Here is a 19,217-nt window from a genome sequence, read left to right on the forward strand (position 1 = left end):
ACGACTGGACTTGTTGCACAGGTGGCATCCTATCACAGTACCACGCTGGAATTCACTGAGCTCCTGAGAGCGGCCCATTCTTTCACAAGTGTTTGAAGAAGCAGTCTGCATGCCTATGTGCTTCATTTTATACACCTGTGGCCATGGAAGTGATTGGAACACCTGAATTCAATTATTTGGATGGGTGAGCGAATACTTTTGGCAATATAGTGTATATAAATATGGTATTTGCACGGTGACTGGGAAAGCTCTAGATTGCACCTTATAATATACACTGAATAAAATTGTTAGGGTTAGATACAATCTAATAAATTCATTTATTAGATAAAGAGCAGATTTGTAGTGACACACCTTACAAACACTCCCATTAGAGTGTTCAAAACAATCACACCTTCAACTAAACAAATGCAGTCGAAACTTTCAACACGCCTCCGTATAATTACAGCCGCAAGTTAACATTCTTGAGTGAACAACACTCGCAGCACGCCTGCAGGTCAGAAGAACTGAACATTTCCTGAGTATCGTCAGAGATGTCAGAGGTTTAACACAAAGAGTTGCCCTTCAGTTTATCATAAACTAATCGATGTTGAGACTGACCAGCTCACTTCACTAAAGAGGATGTTGAGGTCAGTGTTCACTGATAATGACCTTGACATGACCTTGGGTCAGTGGACAAACAACAGTCACGTGTAATGAAAACAGTCAGGGCTGCGTTTCCCAAAAGCATCATCAGCCTATGTAGATCGTAGAAACCATTGGCACCAGTGGTCACTACGATCAATTTAAGCGATGCTTTTGGGAAATGCAGCCCTGGCCGATATTTTGGTCAATAAATGACTAAACCAGGTGTTTTTAGACTGGGGTCTGGGGACCCCTGGGGCCACGAGGGGGTGCTTAGGGGTCCATGGAAAGCTTCAGAGAAATAAAAAGTGTTCCTAAATTTAATATATATATATATATTAGGGCTACACAAATCATTGAAAAATGTATCAAAATTACAATTACAGTTGCAACAATTAACTAACCGTGAAAAGTGTCCATATTGGCATTCCATTTGGGCCTGTTCCCATTGCGTTATTTACAACATATTTTGGTCCATTGTGTGCATGAATGCAATGGAAAATCAGTTTTTCATGCAATTAAAATAATAAAGCAATTCACAGTCCTCAGGATGTGTAGCCTTCATAAAAAATAGGTAACATTCTATTAACTGAAATTAATAATCGTATTTATAATATTATTATATATTTTAAAATATTATTATAATATATATATATATATATATATATATATATATATATATATATATATATATATATATATATATATATATATACACGTACACACACACAGTTGTGCTCAAAAGTTTGCATACCCTGGCAGAAACTGTGAAATTTTGGCATTGATTTTGAAAATATGACTGATCATGCAAAAAAACTGTCTTTTATTTAAGGATAGTGATCATATGAAGCCATTTATTATCACATGGTTGTTTGGCTCCTTTTTAAATCATAATGATAACAGAAATCACCCAAAATGGCCCTGATCAAAAGTTTACATACCCTTGAATGTTTGGCCTTGTTACAGACACACAAGGTGACACACACAGGTTTAAATGGCAATTAAAGGTTAATTTCCCACACCTGTGGCTTTTTAAATTGCAATTAGTGTCTGTGTATAAATAGTCAATGAGTTTGTTAGCTCTCACGTGGATGCACTGAGCAGGCTAGATACTGAGCCATGGGGAGCAGAAAAGAACTGTCAAAAGACCTGCGTAACAAGGTAATGGAACTTTATAAAGATGGAAAAGGATATAAAAAGATATCCAAAGCCTTGAAAATGCCAGTCAGTACTGTTCAATCACTTATTAAGAAGTGGAAAATTCGGGGATCTTTTGATACCAAGCCAAGGTCAGGTAGACCAAGAAAGATTTCAGCCACAACTGCCAGAAGAATTGTTCGGGATACAAAGAAAAACTCACAGGTAACCTCAGGAGAAATACAGGCTGCTCTGGAAAAAGACGGTGTGGTTGTTTCAAGGAGCACAATACTTGTTGACCCCTCTCCAAACATAGCGCTTATGGTGGTGACCATAAAGCTCTATTTTGGTCTCGTCACTCCAAATTACAGTGTGCCAGAAGCTGTGAGGCGTGTCAAGGTGTTGTCGGGCATATTGTAACCGGGCTTTTTTGTGGCATTGGCGCAGTAAAGGCTTCTTTCTGGCAACTCAACCGTATTGTGCTCCTTGAAACAACCACACCGTCTTTTTCCAGAGCTGCCTGTATTTCTCCTGAGGTTACCTGTGGGTTTTTCTTTGTATCCCGATGACTCAGTATCTAGCCTGCTCAGTGCATCCACGTGAGAGCTAACAAACTCATTGACTATTTATACACAGACACTAATTGCAATTTAAAAAGCCACAGGTGTGGGAAATTAACCTTTAATTGCCATTTAAACCTGTGTGTGTCACCTTGTGTGTCTGTGACAAGGCCAAACATTCAAAGGTATGTAAACTTTTGATCACAACTGTTTATACACAGTAATATATATATATATATATGAGAGAGAGAGAGAGAGAGAGAGAGAGAGAGAGAGAATTTGACATCATTGTCATTTCAGTTTAATCAAAATGTTTCTGTTTAGGTTTTTACATTTAACTTTCCTCAAATAGTGTAGAAAAAAAGACACTGTCATCTTAATACAAAATAGGTTAAATATTTTCCAGATAATATTTTAATAATTTCTTTCAGCTTTAGTACAATAACAACACAAAGGCAAATTATTTAAATAGTCTTTATAACATCAATATAACATCATTAAAATTGTAAGTTAAATTAAAAAACAAAATTGGGTAATTTTACTTACCCAAGCAGCCTCTCCAGAAACTCTCGTTCAAGTCCTCTACCTGAGTCTATAACAAATCAACACTGCATCAATATTATACAGGTAATCTGTGTTATTATTAAACAGAGCTCATTTTTATTCTTTAACAACAAGGACTTGATTTAAAAGAGCAAATTACCGGATCTTTATGACACCTGTCACTCACCGGAGATCCCTGTCAGTCAGTCAGTCAGTCACGTCCGTTGAAAATTAAAATCTGTGAATTACATCATTCCAAGAGAACCATCAAGTTTGTCGCGTCAACTCAATTCTTAACGTATCAGTCTTATTTATTGATAAATAAACATAGGACATATACGTACCGACCATACCTGGTTACAAACGTCCGACCCAAATCCTTCAACAATCGCGGAATTTGAAGTAAAGTTGATATAAAGAGACAAACGCGATATATAAAGTCCGTGCTGTGAATGTAAAGCGGGATTCCCGGTGATGTGAAGCGATACCAACGTTCACTCAGAGCGCTTTCGTTACGAATTTGGCGCTGTTTCAACCTCTAGTGCCCCGCCTATCTAGACCGCATTCAGAGCGTGTAGAGCTCGTGTCAGCACGCGCATAAGAGGGTCAAAAACACTGTCTACACAGGCAGCTCACTAGGGTTTGAGACACAGCCCATGATGTCGTCCGTTGAATGTCTGTCACAGTCAACAGGTGAAGTGCGAGCGATGGCACGAGTAGAAAGTAAAATAGTATGTGGCCTACATGACAACACATCTTCAGTGTAACTAAATACAGATAAAACACCTAATAAATAAATACATACATAAAGTATACTTAGACATGTAATAAATATTTTAGAGGTAAACTGAAATGCTATGTTTTCACCCTATTAACTCGTTGCCGATTTTAAATTACGCTAGTTTATTTGAAAATTATTACTACACTCATTATTATTATTATTATTATTATTATTATTATTATTATTATTATTATTATTATATATTTAAATTATTTTATTTTAATTTTTGTACATTTTTTTTAATCAAGGGTGCCGCTTTAATCCAGGGTTTTACTTTGGGTTTTTAGAATAGGGATTTTCGAATTATGCTTGAAATAAAATCTTTGGTGAAAATTACGTTAAGACACTTTCATGTTGTTTTCTAAAACATAAATAACACACAATCATACCTCAATCGAGGATACTGAAGCCGTTGTCTTTTAAAAATGCGTGTTGCTAACCCGTCGCTAAATAAGGACTACAACACTCGTCCATTTTGTCGAGCATGTAGCGCACATGCTGATGGTAGTTGTAGTCCTTAAGTAGCATTGCGATAGCAACATGCGTTTTCTAAAAACACAGTAGCTTCCAAAGTATCATTTGAGGTGCGACTGTGTGTACTTTATGTTTTAGAACAAATTGTAAAAGTCTCGTCAAGTAATTTTAATCACATATCTTATTTTACTCAAATATCTAAAACTACCATAATAAAAACCCATTGGAAATTCCTTAGGGAACCCACGTCTGGCAAATGCTACTTGTCTCTCAGGCTTTTGGACTACAAACTGAACAGCTCCATTGATTGGATGACTTAATTTCATTTGACATCACTTAAAGTGACAGGTGGTCGGAGAGGAGGGGTTAAAAAAAAAAAAAAAAATAAATAAATAAATAAATAAATAAATAAATAAATAAATAAATATATATATATTAGAGGGCTTGGTGACGTCAGATGAAAATGGAAAGTTGTTTCAGAGGCAGACAGAGTTATTAGTTTTTAATGATAGATTACGAGAACAAATGTCTTTGTTCTTTGGAATATCATGCACTGAATAATCATTCACAAAAAGATCAGGAACATGTATTTTAAAAAGTAAATGGAGTCATCGACTTCTGACAAAGACACTGATATATGCAAGGAGCCAAAGTTTGTGCCTGACACGTTGATCTGCCTTACTAATTCTGTAAGGTAAATGTTTGGCCCCACCAGTCACACTCCTGTCCTCTGACCTTCGGGCTTTGTGACAGTCACACTGTCCTTGTTGTCCACTGGTGGAAAGTTTCTGTTTCTCACCCACACCTATCATATCACTTCTGAAGACATGGATTTAACCACTGAAGTTGAATGGATTACTTGTATGCTGTCTTTATGTGCTTTTTGGAGCTTCAAAGTTTTAGTCACCATTCACTTGCATTGTTTGAACCTACAGAGCTGAAATATTCTTCTAAAAATCTTCATTTGTGTTCAGCAGAAGAAAGAAAGTCACACACATCTGGGATGGCATGAGGGTGAGTTAATGATGAGAGAATTTTCATTTTTCGGTCAACTATTCCTTTAAGGTTTGGGGTTAGGGCTTCGTCAACCTGTCAGGCACAAACAGGGGCACCTTCCACCAATGGACAACAAGGATAGTGTGACTGTCACAAAGCCTGACGGTCAGAGGACAGGAGTGTGACTGGTGGGGTCAAACATTTCTGACGCTCTCAGCATTCCTTCTAAAGCATGAGGGGTGACCTACAGTTGTGTTGTGTGCAGACAGTGCTGAAACAAAGCGCCACCAAACAGAAACAGACCGAGTGAGAGGGAGAAAGACAGATAGTGAGACGCATATAAAATATAGCACTGACAAAACAGTGAACAGTTGGAGGGGTGCAGTATATACTTACACTGAAAGGACAGCTGGCAACTCTTTTGTGCACTCTCTTTCCTCCAGTGCACTAGACAGTGTCAGAAACATAAATACTTGCTGCCTGGTTGCAGCAAAACAACATAATTTGTCAAATGCAGATGAAACTGTAAAGTGAGGGCATTAGTGCCTACATGCTAGTTGGTTTGGGTTCAGGTGGCTACAGAAGACATTGTGTCTATGATTATCACTCACTCACTCACACACACACACACTCACTCTCACACTCACTCTCACACTCACACACACACTCACTCTCACACACACACTCACTCTCACACACACACTCACTCTCACACTCACACTCACTCTCTCACACTCACTCACTCTCACACTCACACTCACTCTCACACTCACACTCACACTCACACTCACTCTCACACACTCACTCACACTCACACACTCACTCACTCTCACACACACTCTCTCTCACACACACTCACTCTCACTCACTCTCACACACACTCACTCTCACACACTCACTCTCACACACACTCTCACTCTCACACACTCACTCACTCTCACACACTCACATTCACTCACTCTCACACTCACACACACTCACTCACTCTCACACACACTCACTCTCACACACTCACACACACACTCTCTCACTCACTCTCACACACACTCACTCACTCTCACTCTCACACACACTCACTCTCACTCACTCTCACACACACTCACTCACACTCACTCTCACACACACTCACTCACTCTCACTCACTCACTCACTCACACACTCTCTCTCACTCACACACACTCTCTCACTCACACACACTCTCTCTCTCACTCACACACACTCTCACTCACACACACTCTCTCACTCTCACTCACTCACTCTCACACACACTCACTCACTCTCACTCACTCACTCTCACACACACTCTCTCACTCACACACACTCTCTCACTCACACACACTCTCTCACTCACACACACTCTCTCTCTCACTCACACACACTCTCTCACTCACACACACTCTCTCACTCTCACTCACTCACTCTCACACACACTCACTCACTCTCACTCTCACACACACTCTCTCACTCACACACACTCTCTCACTCACACACTCACACACACTCTCTCTCTCACTCACACACACTCTCTCTCTCACTCACACACACTCACTCACTCTCACACCTTGCAGCATTGATGTTTTCCTGCTGAAGCACATCTGTTGAGTTCCTGGCATTGAATTCCCTCGTAAAGGGCATAGAGACCCCTTCGGCATGTTGGCTTAAAGCCAAATGATACTGTTGTGTTGTAATGTGGTAACAGCACAATATTCCATTGTGAAGCGTGTTATTGCAGCGCCCCTAGTGGCACCAAATGAAACTGCAAATATAATCACTGTTTTCAAACTAGTTTCAAAAACACACCCTCACAGTGGGACTTTCACTTCAGGAACACTGATGTTGCACTCTACTGCACACCTTTTTACACCTGTAAATTGACTCTCTACATAAAAGTAGTGTGCTCAGGTTTATCACAAGAATCTGAAAGCAAAGAATAAACGGGTTGATGTACTAATGCAAATGACTTTGTGTTTTGAAGTTGGGAGTAGCTGTGCAAGCTGTGCATGAGCTTTCAAGTGATTTCACTTGCAAATCACACCAGTTGTTTTTCTAGTCTGTCCTGACGGTGAAGACATTTGTAAAAAACAAGCATGTTATTCTGGGTGTTTGTTTATGCTCAGCTGATTTAAATGAAGAAGAAAAGCCACAAAAAAGGCAACTGTGGTTCGACCAAACATATTTATTAATTATATTTTCATAATTCTCTCACAAAATCTGTCATAACATTACATATAATAAAAGTTAACACTGCAAATTACGCAAGTACCATTTTGTTTGCACTTATGATTATCTAAAGCATTTAAGCATTTTCTGATGAAGCATGTGTCTACAACAAACCATGCAATATTTTGCCTGATATATTGCAAGTATGATATTAAGGCATATTTTCATGTAAAAGTGGCCAACAATTAATAGAAAGTAGAGCTAAAACAGTACAGTTTGATATTTCAGTTATACTGTCATTCTTTTCAACTTACCCTGATTAAAAAGGGTTTATTAACACAATTACAACCACTGCATGTAGTTTGAACGCAATGTCCGTGGCTATATAGGTTATGCAACATAAAAGTACATTCGACTTCTTAAAAAAAATGCATGCTTGTCTCACTGGATTTCTTTATAATGTTCAAACATCATGAAGTCCACACACCAAGTTTGCAGGCACTGATATATCTGTGGGAAAAATAGTGAAAACATAAGGCTTTTTTTTTTTAACCCCAATGTTGGAATGCCCAATTCCCACTACTTAGTAGGTCCTCGTGGTGGCGCGGTTACTCACCTCAATCCGGGTGGTGGAGGACAAGTCTCAGTTGCCTCCGCTTCTGAGACCATCAATCCGTGCATCTTATCACGTGACTCGTTGTGCATGACACCGCAGAGACTCACAGCATGTGGAGACTCATGCTACTCTCCACGATCCACGCACAACTTACCACACGCCCCATTGAGAGCGAGAACCCCTAATCGCGACCACAAAGAGGTTACCCCATGTGACTCTACCCTCCCTAGCAACCGAGCCAATTTGGTTGCTTAAGAGACCTGGCTGGAGTCACTCAGCACACCCTGGATTCAAACTCACGACTCCAGGGGTGATAGTCAGCGTCAATACTCGCTGAGATACCCAGACCCAACATAAGGCATATTTATGTCTAAATCTTTTCAGAACTTTAATACTTAGTTTAGTGGCAAACCACTGGTAAGAAAACCCTCATTATCAAGTGAACAAAGCTGTTCTCGCTTCAGAACGCTCTCAGTATGTGCAATAAGCCGCACCTTGACAAGTCAAACCAGATTGAAACTGGCTCTACTCACTAATAGATACAACAAGTTTTCACTCATCCTGCATTTGCCTCTAAACCTTCAAGATAAACACATTCATCAATCTTTTATCAAGTGACACTTCATGTATAAATTGGTGCTGTACCTATTTTTTGGGGTTTGGGTAGATTCAGATTGTTCATGATGTTCACAAACTCATCCACTGTTTTGGTCAGACGAGGGTTAAACTTCTTCTCCTCATCGACAGTGGACACTGTCTGACCTTTAGTGTGCAGATGACATCCAAATAAACAGCAAAATAATTCACAGACAAAAGACACAAGGTAATATTCAAGGCATTCAAAGTCCTTGTAAACAGCTGATAAACGCACACACCTCTAATTGCACATTCTATATTAATGTGCCAATTTGCTTGATGGAAAGCCACTCGAGGACGTGCGTTACAGTGATTTTATTACAGGTAAGGGGATTTAAGGCACTCAAGTTGACTTGACATGAGGTAAAAATCACATACGCCTCTCGTGGTATATTGATTTAGTAAAGGTGACTGAAAGCATGTTTACACGTACCCTTGTAGTCATGTGCGGGGTAGATGAAACAATGCCCAGGTAGCGTGAAAATCCTCTTATGAACAGACTCGTACAATCTCTTTGGACAACCTGAAACAAGTGAGATGAAACGCTTCACCGTACCGCCATCATGTGGACATTCAGAGTTTTACAAAACCAAAGACAAATGCAGGGAGGAGCCTCTGACTGTGAGCATTTCAATGATTTTAATGCACTTTTAATTTAGCCATTAGGTTAGACCAGTTTCACAATCTTTGATTTATTTTCATGAATCAGTTCAAAATTCTACCTGTGTTTATTTATTGAAAAAAAAAAAAAAAAAAAAATGCATGCATTAAAAAAAAAAAAAAAGGATTTTTGCTGCTTGTTCAATTTACTTGATTAAAATGAACTAAAGCAACACAATTCTAGAACATTTTGTCATGTTAAAAAATTTTTTATTTCATGTGTTTTTGTGCAAGATGAATATAAAGGGGGTTACTTGTAAGTGTTAAATGTTTTGTTATGCTGAGATTTAGAAGAGTTTCTGTTACGTTGGCGTTTTGGGGGTTTGTGGGGGCTTGAGTTAACGATGAAGTAGATGTCGCACATGAAATTGATTGCTCACTTTCAGTAAATGCTGTGCAAACCATAACATAATTACTCAACTATACTCTGTAGTGCTTCAAACCAGCATGTATTTAGCATGCTAACATTCACTTTCACTAGTTAGTACATGATAGGCCCTGGTATACTTCATTTTTGCGTGTTCCGGATCGCCTCGCGCCTGGTCGAACGCGTTGCCCTTGTGAGTATACTTTTCTGACCACTAACGAACAGGAATGCGTTCAACGCATGCGCACTACAACTGATTTGTGACATTCTTTTAGTACAGTCAATGGCCAGCGCATGTGCGGTCAACGTGCACAGCCGAGGACCGCGTACGCGAGTCAAAAAAATCTAGGCGGTACCGCTGTGCTGATGACGCAATTTGCGTCACACATACTGTGCACGGAGCATTACGCAACGTGCACACCCAAATACTTTGGCCTTTACACTGACAAGTCTAATTTTGTTGGGTTTACCCAATTGAAATTGGTTCTTTCTACACAAACTGTTTGTGTTGAGATAACATAGTAATTTAAAGTTAAGAAAACTCATTCCAAACATGTAAAACCACTGTACATGATTGAATCAAGTTCAGCCATAAAGCTATTTATTTAGAGAGTGGAAACCCTGCCTTGATTATTAACTAGATTTCAGAGCATATACATAAATATCAAGATATATTAAATATAGGGATGTGCACGGATAGTCCACATTTGGTTAACCATTCGATGCGCCACTATTCGAATATCAAAATCACTATTCGGTTATTCTACACATGCAATAGAGGTCTTCAACCTGGTTCGAGCTCAACGAGTTCTGACAAAACATCAGGTTTTCTGGCCGGGTTTGGGTCAGTTTTTCAAATACAGGGCGAGTTAGGGGCTATTCAAACATGCATTTGTGTGCATCTGCGCTGTTTTTCTATTAGATCAGCGATACGGTTCGCTGGCTGAATCGCACTTTTTTCTTTTAGCGCCTCGCGCAGAATTGCCGCATTTTTAGACACCAAGTTAAAAAGACTCACATTTTTATAAACGCTTCTCGAAACACCTGTGTTGTGTTTCACTCTGTGCTGCATTCTGAAGAAGTGTACTTTATGTGACTGTTACACCATTAAACGTGATTGCAGTTTATTTTTTTAACTGAATGTTAAAAATGGTAACCGTGCACATCCCGAATTAAATATGGGTCAATGACGTGACGCTCATTTTTTTGTCCATGTGATGAGGAGTAGGGTGTGGCCGGGTCGTGAGGGTGCACGGCCGGCGCTGAATCAGCTGATCAGCGAGAGAGCGAGATAAAGGGGATGCCAGTTCGAGAGAGAGAGAGAGAGACGGTGTCCGCCAGAGGGCGGGGGAGCGGTTGAGGACCGGGCGACAGCGCATCCGTGAGCAAGTTCTTCTCTCGCTCTCTATGTGTGTCTCCGTTCGCCCTTTCCCTCTCCCCATGCCTCTCCTCATCTCTCCCCCAGGTTCACAGGAGGCGGGGTGGACCACCGGCTGACAGACTGGCCGTAAGTGCAGGGTCTCCCCTCCAGAGATGGGGCGGGGGGGGGAGTTAGTCAGACCGGTGGCACCAGTGGTGCAACCAACATGTAGCTTTCCATTTTGTTGTCATGTGACAAGAAAACATAAAAACAGAGAAGATGCTTTTAGACCCTGTAAAGGGGGTTCAGTGGAAAGGAGGTGGCGAGAACCGGCTTGACAACTTAAATAACAATTTATTAACCAAAAAACATAAACAAAACACACAACTAAAAACACACAGTACAGCTGCCTGCAATTCTCTCTCTCTCGAACTGTCGTCCCCGGCCGCCTTTATCCCTCGCGCGCCCCATCAGGCTGATTGGGACCGGGTGTGTCTCATTCCAGCCCGGCCCCGCCCTCCTCGGCTCTACAGACCCTCAAGACCATTACTACTAAATCATTATTTTGTCATATCATTAACTAACAATATTTTACATTTTTGGAGCAACCTAAAGTGCATGCTTTTTTTTGTTGTTATTTGTGTAAAAAATATTTTCAACAGGCTTGACACTAAACTAGATTTCTCGTTATCACCTCGGACAACCTTATTTGGAAACGAGCCATATATTGCCCAGTCCTAATGACTACACAATGGTAGATATAATCAGTCAAAATGCTTTGTGTGATCATTCTAATAATCTATTCACCTTGCTGAAAGTCCGTTCGTCCGCAGCCCCGTATGAGGAGCGCGTCACCAGTGAACGCCATACAGTGATCTCCAGTGACATACGTTACACATCCATCCGTGTGTCCCGGAGTCTCGCGCACCGTCAGACACTAAAACAGATCAAAGGCAGAGGTGTACATAAGAGTGATCAGACTATAAGCACTTTAATCATTAGATAACTGACCAGCCAATGTCTAAACTCTCACTCTGATAAGCAGGAATTAATACTGATAACAATGCCAAAAAATATTACACCATCAGTAAAACAGATGAACTCTGGCATGAACAAACTGTGAATGTATCTTGCTCATAAAAGAATACTGCAGGTAAAGTACACCTTAAACAGCACTTATTATCGCAAAAAATAACTTTGACATAACCCGGGAAAATTCTTTTAAACATCCAAACATGAGAGAACTCACTACAATTTAGCCCAAAATCATATTCCAAATGTTTCTAATTCTTTTGCAATACTTCATACATGTTTTCCAAAAGCGATTTGGTCTCCGTCAGAGAGCAGTATGTCTGCAGTGGCTCCACTGTGTTTGGAAATGGCACTCTTTAATCCAAACACCTTCTTCTTCAGCAGTCCAGTGCCAGTGATGTGATCCGCATGACAGTGAGTATTTGCTGGAGGAGAACATGAACAGACTCACTTCAGTGTTGGGAATAAAGAGATAGTCCCATTAAAAAAATAAAATACTGAAACTGAATGAAGTTTTGAGTTCTGAAAGTTACAGTATGTTTTATTAGTCCAATAAACTCTCATCTCAAAAGATCAAGGGGATTGTATTCCTCATGATACAGGTCTTTTTATGCAAGATGATGCTTGTTTAACAAGCTCTGAGATTAAAAGAAAATGTTTACCAGCCACTGTAAGTGTAAGGCCCAGTTCATTGATGAGCTTCAGGTCTCTGTCCACTGTTTCCAGTACAGGATCGATGAGTACGGCCTCTCTGGTGTCTGTATCGGCCAGCAGGTAAGTGTACGTGCTGCTTTCAGCTTCAAACAACTATAGGAACAACAACATCAGTACAGAACAGTCACAGTGATTCAGCTAAATGTGTTGTGTATACTGTAACAGCATTCCATTCATATCTCATTCCATCTACAAACTGCAAACTATTGTGTTACAATGTATCAATGTGCTTGCCACTTGCCCCTAACAAAACTAGCACAGTGACCAAAGTTACTGTTACATTTGTTTCAGCAATTTTGCACACATCAAAGCACTAATAATAACAATAACTGTAGCAGCAGTAACACTGGTTACAATGTTACATATTTGTAAAGGGAACTTGAGCAGGTAAACACATTTTTCAGAGCTGAATTGATTGAACGTCATATGCTTGCATGTTTATTGTCCCAAAAATATATTTTTGGATTATTAGGCCTAAATGACATCTGTCGCTTCAATTACATAATAAAATATCATAGCAAGTGTCATTTGAAATTATACTGAGCACAAGCACTTTTCAAGTCAAACCTTTGACAAAAATACGTTTGTTAGATATGAAATGATAAAACAATACATGTAGTGTTGAGAATAAATATATGTAGTATTGTGACACTTTGTAATTCATTTGCAGCATCTATTGCCAACACTCAAAATTTTTTTAAAATTTTTATAACACAATTCCATCAAACTGAATAGAGTAAACCTCATCTTTAGCAAAATAAAATAAAAAACAACTAAATATTTTAAGTGTTTCTAATTTCATTTAGTTACAATTACACAGTAAAATTGTATGAAATTTTGTTATAAAATTACAAATATGTAAATCTTAAAAATATGGTATATTATATATAAATTAAAATATATAATATAATATATATATAAATATAAATTATATTATATATATCAATTAAATTATAATATATATATATATAAAATTATATAATTATATTTTATATATAAAAATTATAATATATTATATATTATATATAAATTAAATTATTATATATATATATATATATATATATATATATATATAAATTATATTATATATATCAACTAAATTATATATATATATATATATATATATATATATATATATAAAATTATATAATTATATTTTATATATAAAAAATTATAATATATTATATATTATATATAAATTAAATTATTATATATATATATATATATATATATATATATATATATATAAATTATATTATATATATATATATAAATTAAATTATATGTATATATATATATATATATATATATATATATATATATATATAAATTATATTATATATATCAATTAAATTATAATATATATATATATAAAATTATATAATTATATTTTATATATAAAAAATTATAATATATTATATATTATATATAAGTTAAATTATTATTATATATATATATATATATATATATATATATATATATATATATACGTATTTTAAATTTCATTTATAAGTGTTATAATATGACTGAACTGTAATTACAGAAATAAATACACAAACACATGCATATTTCCCACTCGTGTTAAATAAATTCATTTTCAGAGTATTTGCATTAGTTCTTCTCTCACCTGTCTGAACAGCAGTGCTTGAGTCCCCATCAGTCCGTTGTAGAATCGGCTGTGAGTGAATACGGGACTTCCGTGATCGATGAACGGCGGATCAATGCGGGAGATTCTGCGGCTGCACGACCGGAGCGTGACGCTAATAGCTGGTTTCAGTCTGTTCAATAACACAGTTGCACTCATTTCACTTCTCTGTGAACAACTAGTTCTCCGTCTTAAACCGGTATGGTGACAGTAGTCTGAGATCTGACTGCGGTGTGATTATGAACTTTCGACGACTATCAACAAGCAGCTGTCAATCACTCGTCTCTTTTCGCAATCACTCGAGAATATAGTGCGGACGCATGTGACGTAATCATGCACGTGTAAGCTTTAAATAGTAAATATGTATAGTATTGACAGATGAAAATCTCCCCCTGAGGCGTTGCTGTTGTGTTTATGAATTTCGAAAGTGTCCTAAGGATAACGAACAACGGGTTTTGACATGTCAGTGCACACAATGCTGCCATCTGGCTGTAGGGTGCCAAATTAATTCACGAATCCTACTAAAAGGAAGGCTTGGCTCATGAATATTATATGAGGCGTACCCATAATCTAATTACTATTCATGAGCTCAACCTTCGCCGTAGTAACATCGCATCTTGCACAAACGTTCAGTAACTGTTAGCAACGGATTTGATTAGTTCTGTGATTTTTTTTTGTGTTATTGGTTGGTTTGTCTGTTTCTTACTGAGCAATGGTTAACTTTAGCACTTTATTATCATCCTGTTCAATTTCAGTTTCATTATGTAAATAATCCAGTTATAATTAGTAAAGTTTAAGCTTCTGAGCTTGACAAAGAACCAGCTATACCCTTTTAAAGAAATACTTAAGTATAACACAAGTATATTCTTTGTTTTTAAAGTTAGAGTTTTTATTATTATTATTATTATTATTATGCACAAGATGCATGACTTTTTTTAAATTATGCACAACATGCATGACTTTAAATTATGCACAACATGCATGACTTTAAATTATGGAGGACGACTCTCAGTTGCCTCCGCGTCTGAGACGTCAATCCGTGCATCTTATCACGTGACTTGTTGAGCGTGTTACCGCAGAGACGTAGCGCGTGTGGAGGCTTCACACTATTCTCCGCGGCATCCACGCACAACTCACCACGCGCCCCACCGAGAGCGAGAACCACATTATAGCGACCACGAGGAGGTTACCCCATGTGACTCTACCCTCCCTAGCAACCGGGCCAATTTGGTGCTGTGACCCGGATGGGAGTGAGGTTTAGGTGGGTGAGTGTAACAGCAGCCAGCTGGTAGGTAGCTGTGCAGCATGTAAACCTCACTCCCCTGGCCTCAAGAGGCGCACTAGCGACTGACGCTAGAGGCTGTAGCCTTGAGCCTCCTTGTTAGTGCGTCTGCCTCCCACACCGGAGACGCCGGTTCGAATCCCGCTCGGAGTGGTTCGAGCAGGACCGGTTACATCAGCACACGGGTTAAACGAATAACTGCAAGGGAAGATGTGCTGATGACAATAATAACAATCACTGATACTTGATATCAGATGCACAACCATGTATCACAATATGTAACAATGATGTCATCCCAGTTGGTTACATTTTGAACAAGGGATATTCAAGTCAAGGGGAGATTTTCAAACTCTTATCTCAGAGTGATGATAAATTACTTAAAAGGTATAAAGGTTATAAAAACTAAACATACAGTGCTAGAAGTGGTAGATGTGACCTTGCATGGAAAATGTGTGTGTGGTTGCAGTGTATGAATCCTGTTTCACCTGAAAAAATGGGAACCATTTTTAAATGTACAGTTGTTTTTACCTGAGGTCCACTTATTATGTCACGGGTTTACTTTGCAACGAAAAGAGAGTTAAGCTTCCCATGACACTTGGTGTCTATTCTAAAACCACCATAGGCATCATTTTAAGTAGAGGTTGACTGATATTGTTTTTTTAATGACTGATACTGATTATTTTTATGTTTAAGTGTCCGAATGTGTATGCATGACTGATTTTTTTTATTCTTGTTTTATTTCTGCTACTTGACGCAATAACAAGTTAATCATTTATCAGTGACCTCTGGTAAACTGCTTTACAAAAGTAATATTGCACACAGTCTACAAATAATTAAACTAGGTTGCATTTCCCAAAAGAACCAAAAGCTGAAGAAGATTGTAGAAAACATTGGTGCCAATGATCTCTTTGATCTCAACGATGCTTTTGGGAAACACATCCCTGACTAGTTTTAGTTGCAATATACTGTACACTTGTTCAAAGCCCCTCGATGAATAGTCTTTGATGTCTTTTTTGTCCAATGTTATTGGTAAACCTGATATTAATGATAACAATAACTGATCGTTAACTGATAACTGAATGAAGTGGAAAAGTGTAAATATCGGTTAAAAATATCGGTCAAACTGACTATCGGTCGGTCTCTAATTTTAAGGCACCACAACCTCTTATGGTAAAATTCTAAGACAGTGTCACATGTATCCTTAACGCTGAAGGCAATCCCATTATACATTGCAATGATCTCATTTGAAAAATCTATCCAAGATTACAGATGAAGCGAGAAAAATGCTTAAATCATTGAAAATACAGTTAAATACAGAAAAGCATAATTTAAACAATATAATGTACTATTTAAAAAATTTGTAACCTAATATAAGAGTATCATAGTTTCAATAAATTGTCTTTTTGGACTGGGAAGAAAGTTTTCAAATAAAATATATTTTTATTAAAAAATAATATATATATATATATATATATATATATATATATATATATATATATATATATATATATATATATATATATATATATATTATTATTATTATTATTATTATTTAATACATTTAAAAGTATTTTACATGTATTTATTTATATTTGATAATATTTGAAAAAGATGAAGGAAAGGTTGATTTCCCATTATACAGTATGAGCCATTTAAGAAAAGCCCTGTCTGAATGAAAGGTTTTAAATATTTGAAAATTAAATTGGCTGAACTTAATGCAAAGCAGTTTAAGAGAAATACTATCTTTTTATTTCCACTGCAGTAGGCCAGATATGGTGGATCAGTATATTTTAAATCAGCATCAGAACAGTGTAAAAGTGTTAAAACTGATTAGAGCCATTTGCGAGCAAGTAATACATGTGCTTAAGATGCATGTCTTAAGCATCATGGGGCTCTTGTGGGAGACGGTTTGAAGTTGTTGCGATCCCAAAAAAGATAACGTATTATTTTAAAATCACTTAATATGCATGAGAATTTATTTTCATCATATAACCTCCTGAGACCCCCCGCGTGACGGCTGTGTGCATTTTCCATTTCCCTTTTTGATTTGTAACTAGTAGCACCTAATAAACAGGAAAAAATAATAATTCTAGAGCAAATAGTTTTCTTAAAATGTATGTCCTCATATGTGGACAGCGGGACTAAGTTGTGCAATTTTAAGTAATACCAAGCTATATCAAGTCAGAATAGTCAAATAGTTTATTATGTGTCCAGAAGTGTTGGTTATTCATGTTTTTGAGACGTTACAGCTGATTTTCTATAAAGCTGAATAATTAATTCTGATTCATAGTAATGTCCAGCATCGTTCAATCACTGCCAACTATATTAAAATAAAATGATACATTATAAATTCTGAATCTATGTACTGATTATCATTGTCACATGTCTGTCAAACATGTTGAGTGATCCAAACATCATCTGCAGCCTGAAACTGAACTTTTGATTTGATCAGATGCACTTAACTGCATAGAGACCTATAGGATGCTCCCTTGCTCCCTATTTAGTGAATGACTTAACCTCCAGTGTGCTGTCTGTCTGCACTGGTCTCAGAATAGTTTGAAATGCACCTTATTTTCATCCTAACTCCATATAAAGCCTCTGAAAGACACATTTTTCAGCTTTTGCATGAATACATTAATTCTCCATGTGATAATGCACATTAAATATATAGGAATGCATTTATTAATGTTAATAGAACTGTATTGTACAGTGATAACAAGATAAAATATAACTAAATGTATATTAAAATGAAGTGAAATGACCACAGATGGGTTAATGTTGAAAGTTATTAAAATAAAATATTTTTTCAACTTTTGAGGGAATAAAGTCCCATTTTCCACATATGTGGACATCATGTTTATCAGTGCACTAACGCAATAACACATGGATTTTTTAAAGCGGCATATCAAACGAAATTAAAGACGCTACTCTTTACAACCAAACAGATTTCACTCAAAAAACTTAAAGAGGTTTCTTAGCAGAGGCGCTTTTGTTGGCACTGTGCCCGTAGTAGTGCTTCATGGAAATTGACAGCATGTTGTTATGTCACGTAATGCGGCGCGACAGAAGTTTAACCCTTAAATGTCAGTGTAAAGTCTTGTGAATTGTTGCGTATAGTGAAGCCAAAATACAACGTCCACACATGTGGACGAGGGGTCGCACGAGGATAAGGCCTGAGACATACTTTACACAAGTACACAATTCACAAACACTTTTAGCAATGAAAGCTCCATTTCATGCATCACTGCATTTCAAAAAGTGTCAGAGCACTAATTTTGATGCAACGCAAGTCTCAGTGTTGCCTAAAGAACATAATTATGTATGTGTCAGCTAAGCATTCATGTAAGCATTTGCATACCTGCATAAAATACATTTCATGAAATGCATGTTCACATTTTTTTAATTTTTTTACGTCTTTAAATTATACATTTAGTGATGCCAAAAGCATCAGTCAGTCTTTTACCAAGAGGGTAAAACATTATTTAAAATATAGTTTTTCTGTGATGCTGTTGTCACAGTAGTGTAATCAAAAGAGTGACTATACTTCTGCTGCTCACACTTTTACACAATCAAATCCACAGAAAAGTCTCCAAAGTCGATGTCTTTGCCTTTTCAAATGGCTTGTCTTTTTCG

At 37.3% G+C, this 19,217-nt stretch overlaps 2 protein-coding genes across 5 annotated transcripts in view; both read right to left on the reverse strand.

Annotated features, from left to right (window-relative positions):
• phldb3 (pleckstrin homology-like domain, family B, member 3) overlaps positions 1-3,366 on the reverse strand; it is a 41,531-nt gene extending 38,165 nt beyond the window's left edge. For 2 of the 4 annotated variants that reach the window (XR_007899365.1, XM_051719240.1), the window contains exons 1-3: positions 3,206-3,366; positions 3,022-3,099; positions 2,865-2,910 (exon numbers count right to left, since the gene is read on the reverse strand). The gene's annotated coding sequence lies outside the window, so the exon portion shown is untranslated. The remainder of the gene's footprint in view (positions 1-2,864; positions 2,911-3,021; positions 3,100-3,205) is intronic. The other 2 variants (XM_051719243.1, XM_051719241.1) reach the window with 2 other exon arrangements.
• Positions 3,367-7,268: 3,902 nt separating this feature from the next.
• On the reverse strand, positions 7,269-14,755 carry LOC127453204 (persulfide dioxygenase ETHE1, mitochondrial-like). Its single transcript, XM_051719445.1, has 7 exons — positions 14,285-14,755; positions 12,606-12,750; positions 12,220-12,368; positions 11,719-11,848; positions 8,958-9,047; positions 8,534-8,650; positions 7,269-7,782 (listed from the first exon to the last, which is right to left on the reverse strand). The coding sequence occupies exons 1-7, from the start codon at positions 14,459-14,461 to the stop codon at positions 7,736-7,738; spliced, it is 855 nt and encodes a 284-aa protein (XP_051575405.1). The 5' UTR covers positions 14,462-14,755; the 3' UTR covers positions 7,269-7,735.
• Positions 14,756-19,217: the final 4,462 nt, after the last annotated feature.

This window comes from Myxocyprinus asiaticus, chromosome 15 (assembly GCF_019703515.2).
Source record: "Myxocyprinus asiaticus isolate MX2 ecotype Aquarium Trade chromosome 15, UBuf_Myxa_2, whole genome shotgun sequence".
In the NCBI taxonomy this organism is placed as follows: domain Eukaryota; kingdom Metazoa; phylum Chordata; class Actinopteri; order Cypriniformes; family Catostomidae; genus Myxocyprinus; species Myxocyprinus asiaticus.

Bases quoted from the DNA above. Each gene is read 5' to 3' on its own strand.
- LOC127453204 (XM_051719445.1), bottom strand. From the start codon at position 14,461: ATGAGTGCAACTGTGTTATTGAACAGACTGAAACCAGCTATTAGCGTC. The intron at 8,651-8,957 runs GTACGTGTAAAC...TGCACACTAAAG, and splicing joins CCCCGCACATGACTACAAGG to GTCAGACAGTGTCCACTGTC. The intron at 7,783-8,533 runs GTACAGCACCAA...TTTTTCCCACAG, and splicing joins ACCCAAACCCCAAAAAATAG to ATATATCAGTGCCTGCAAAC.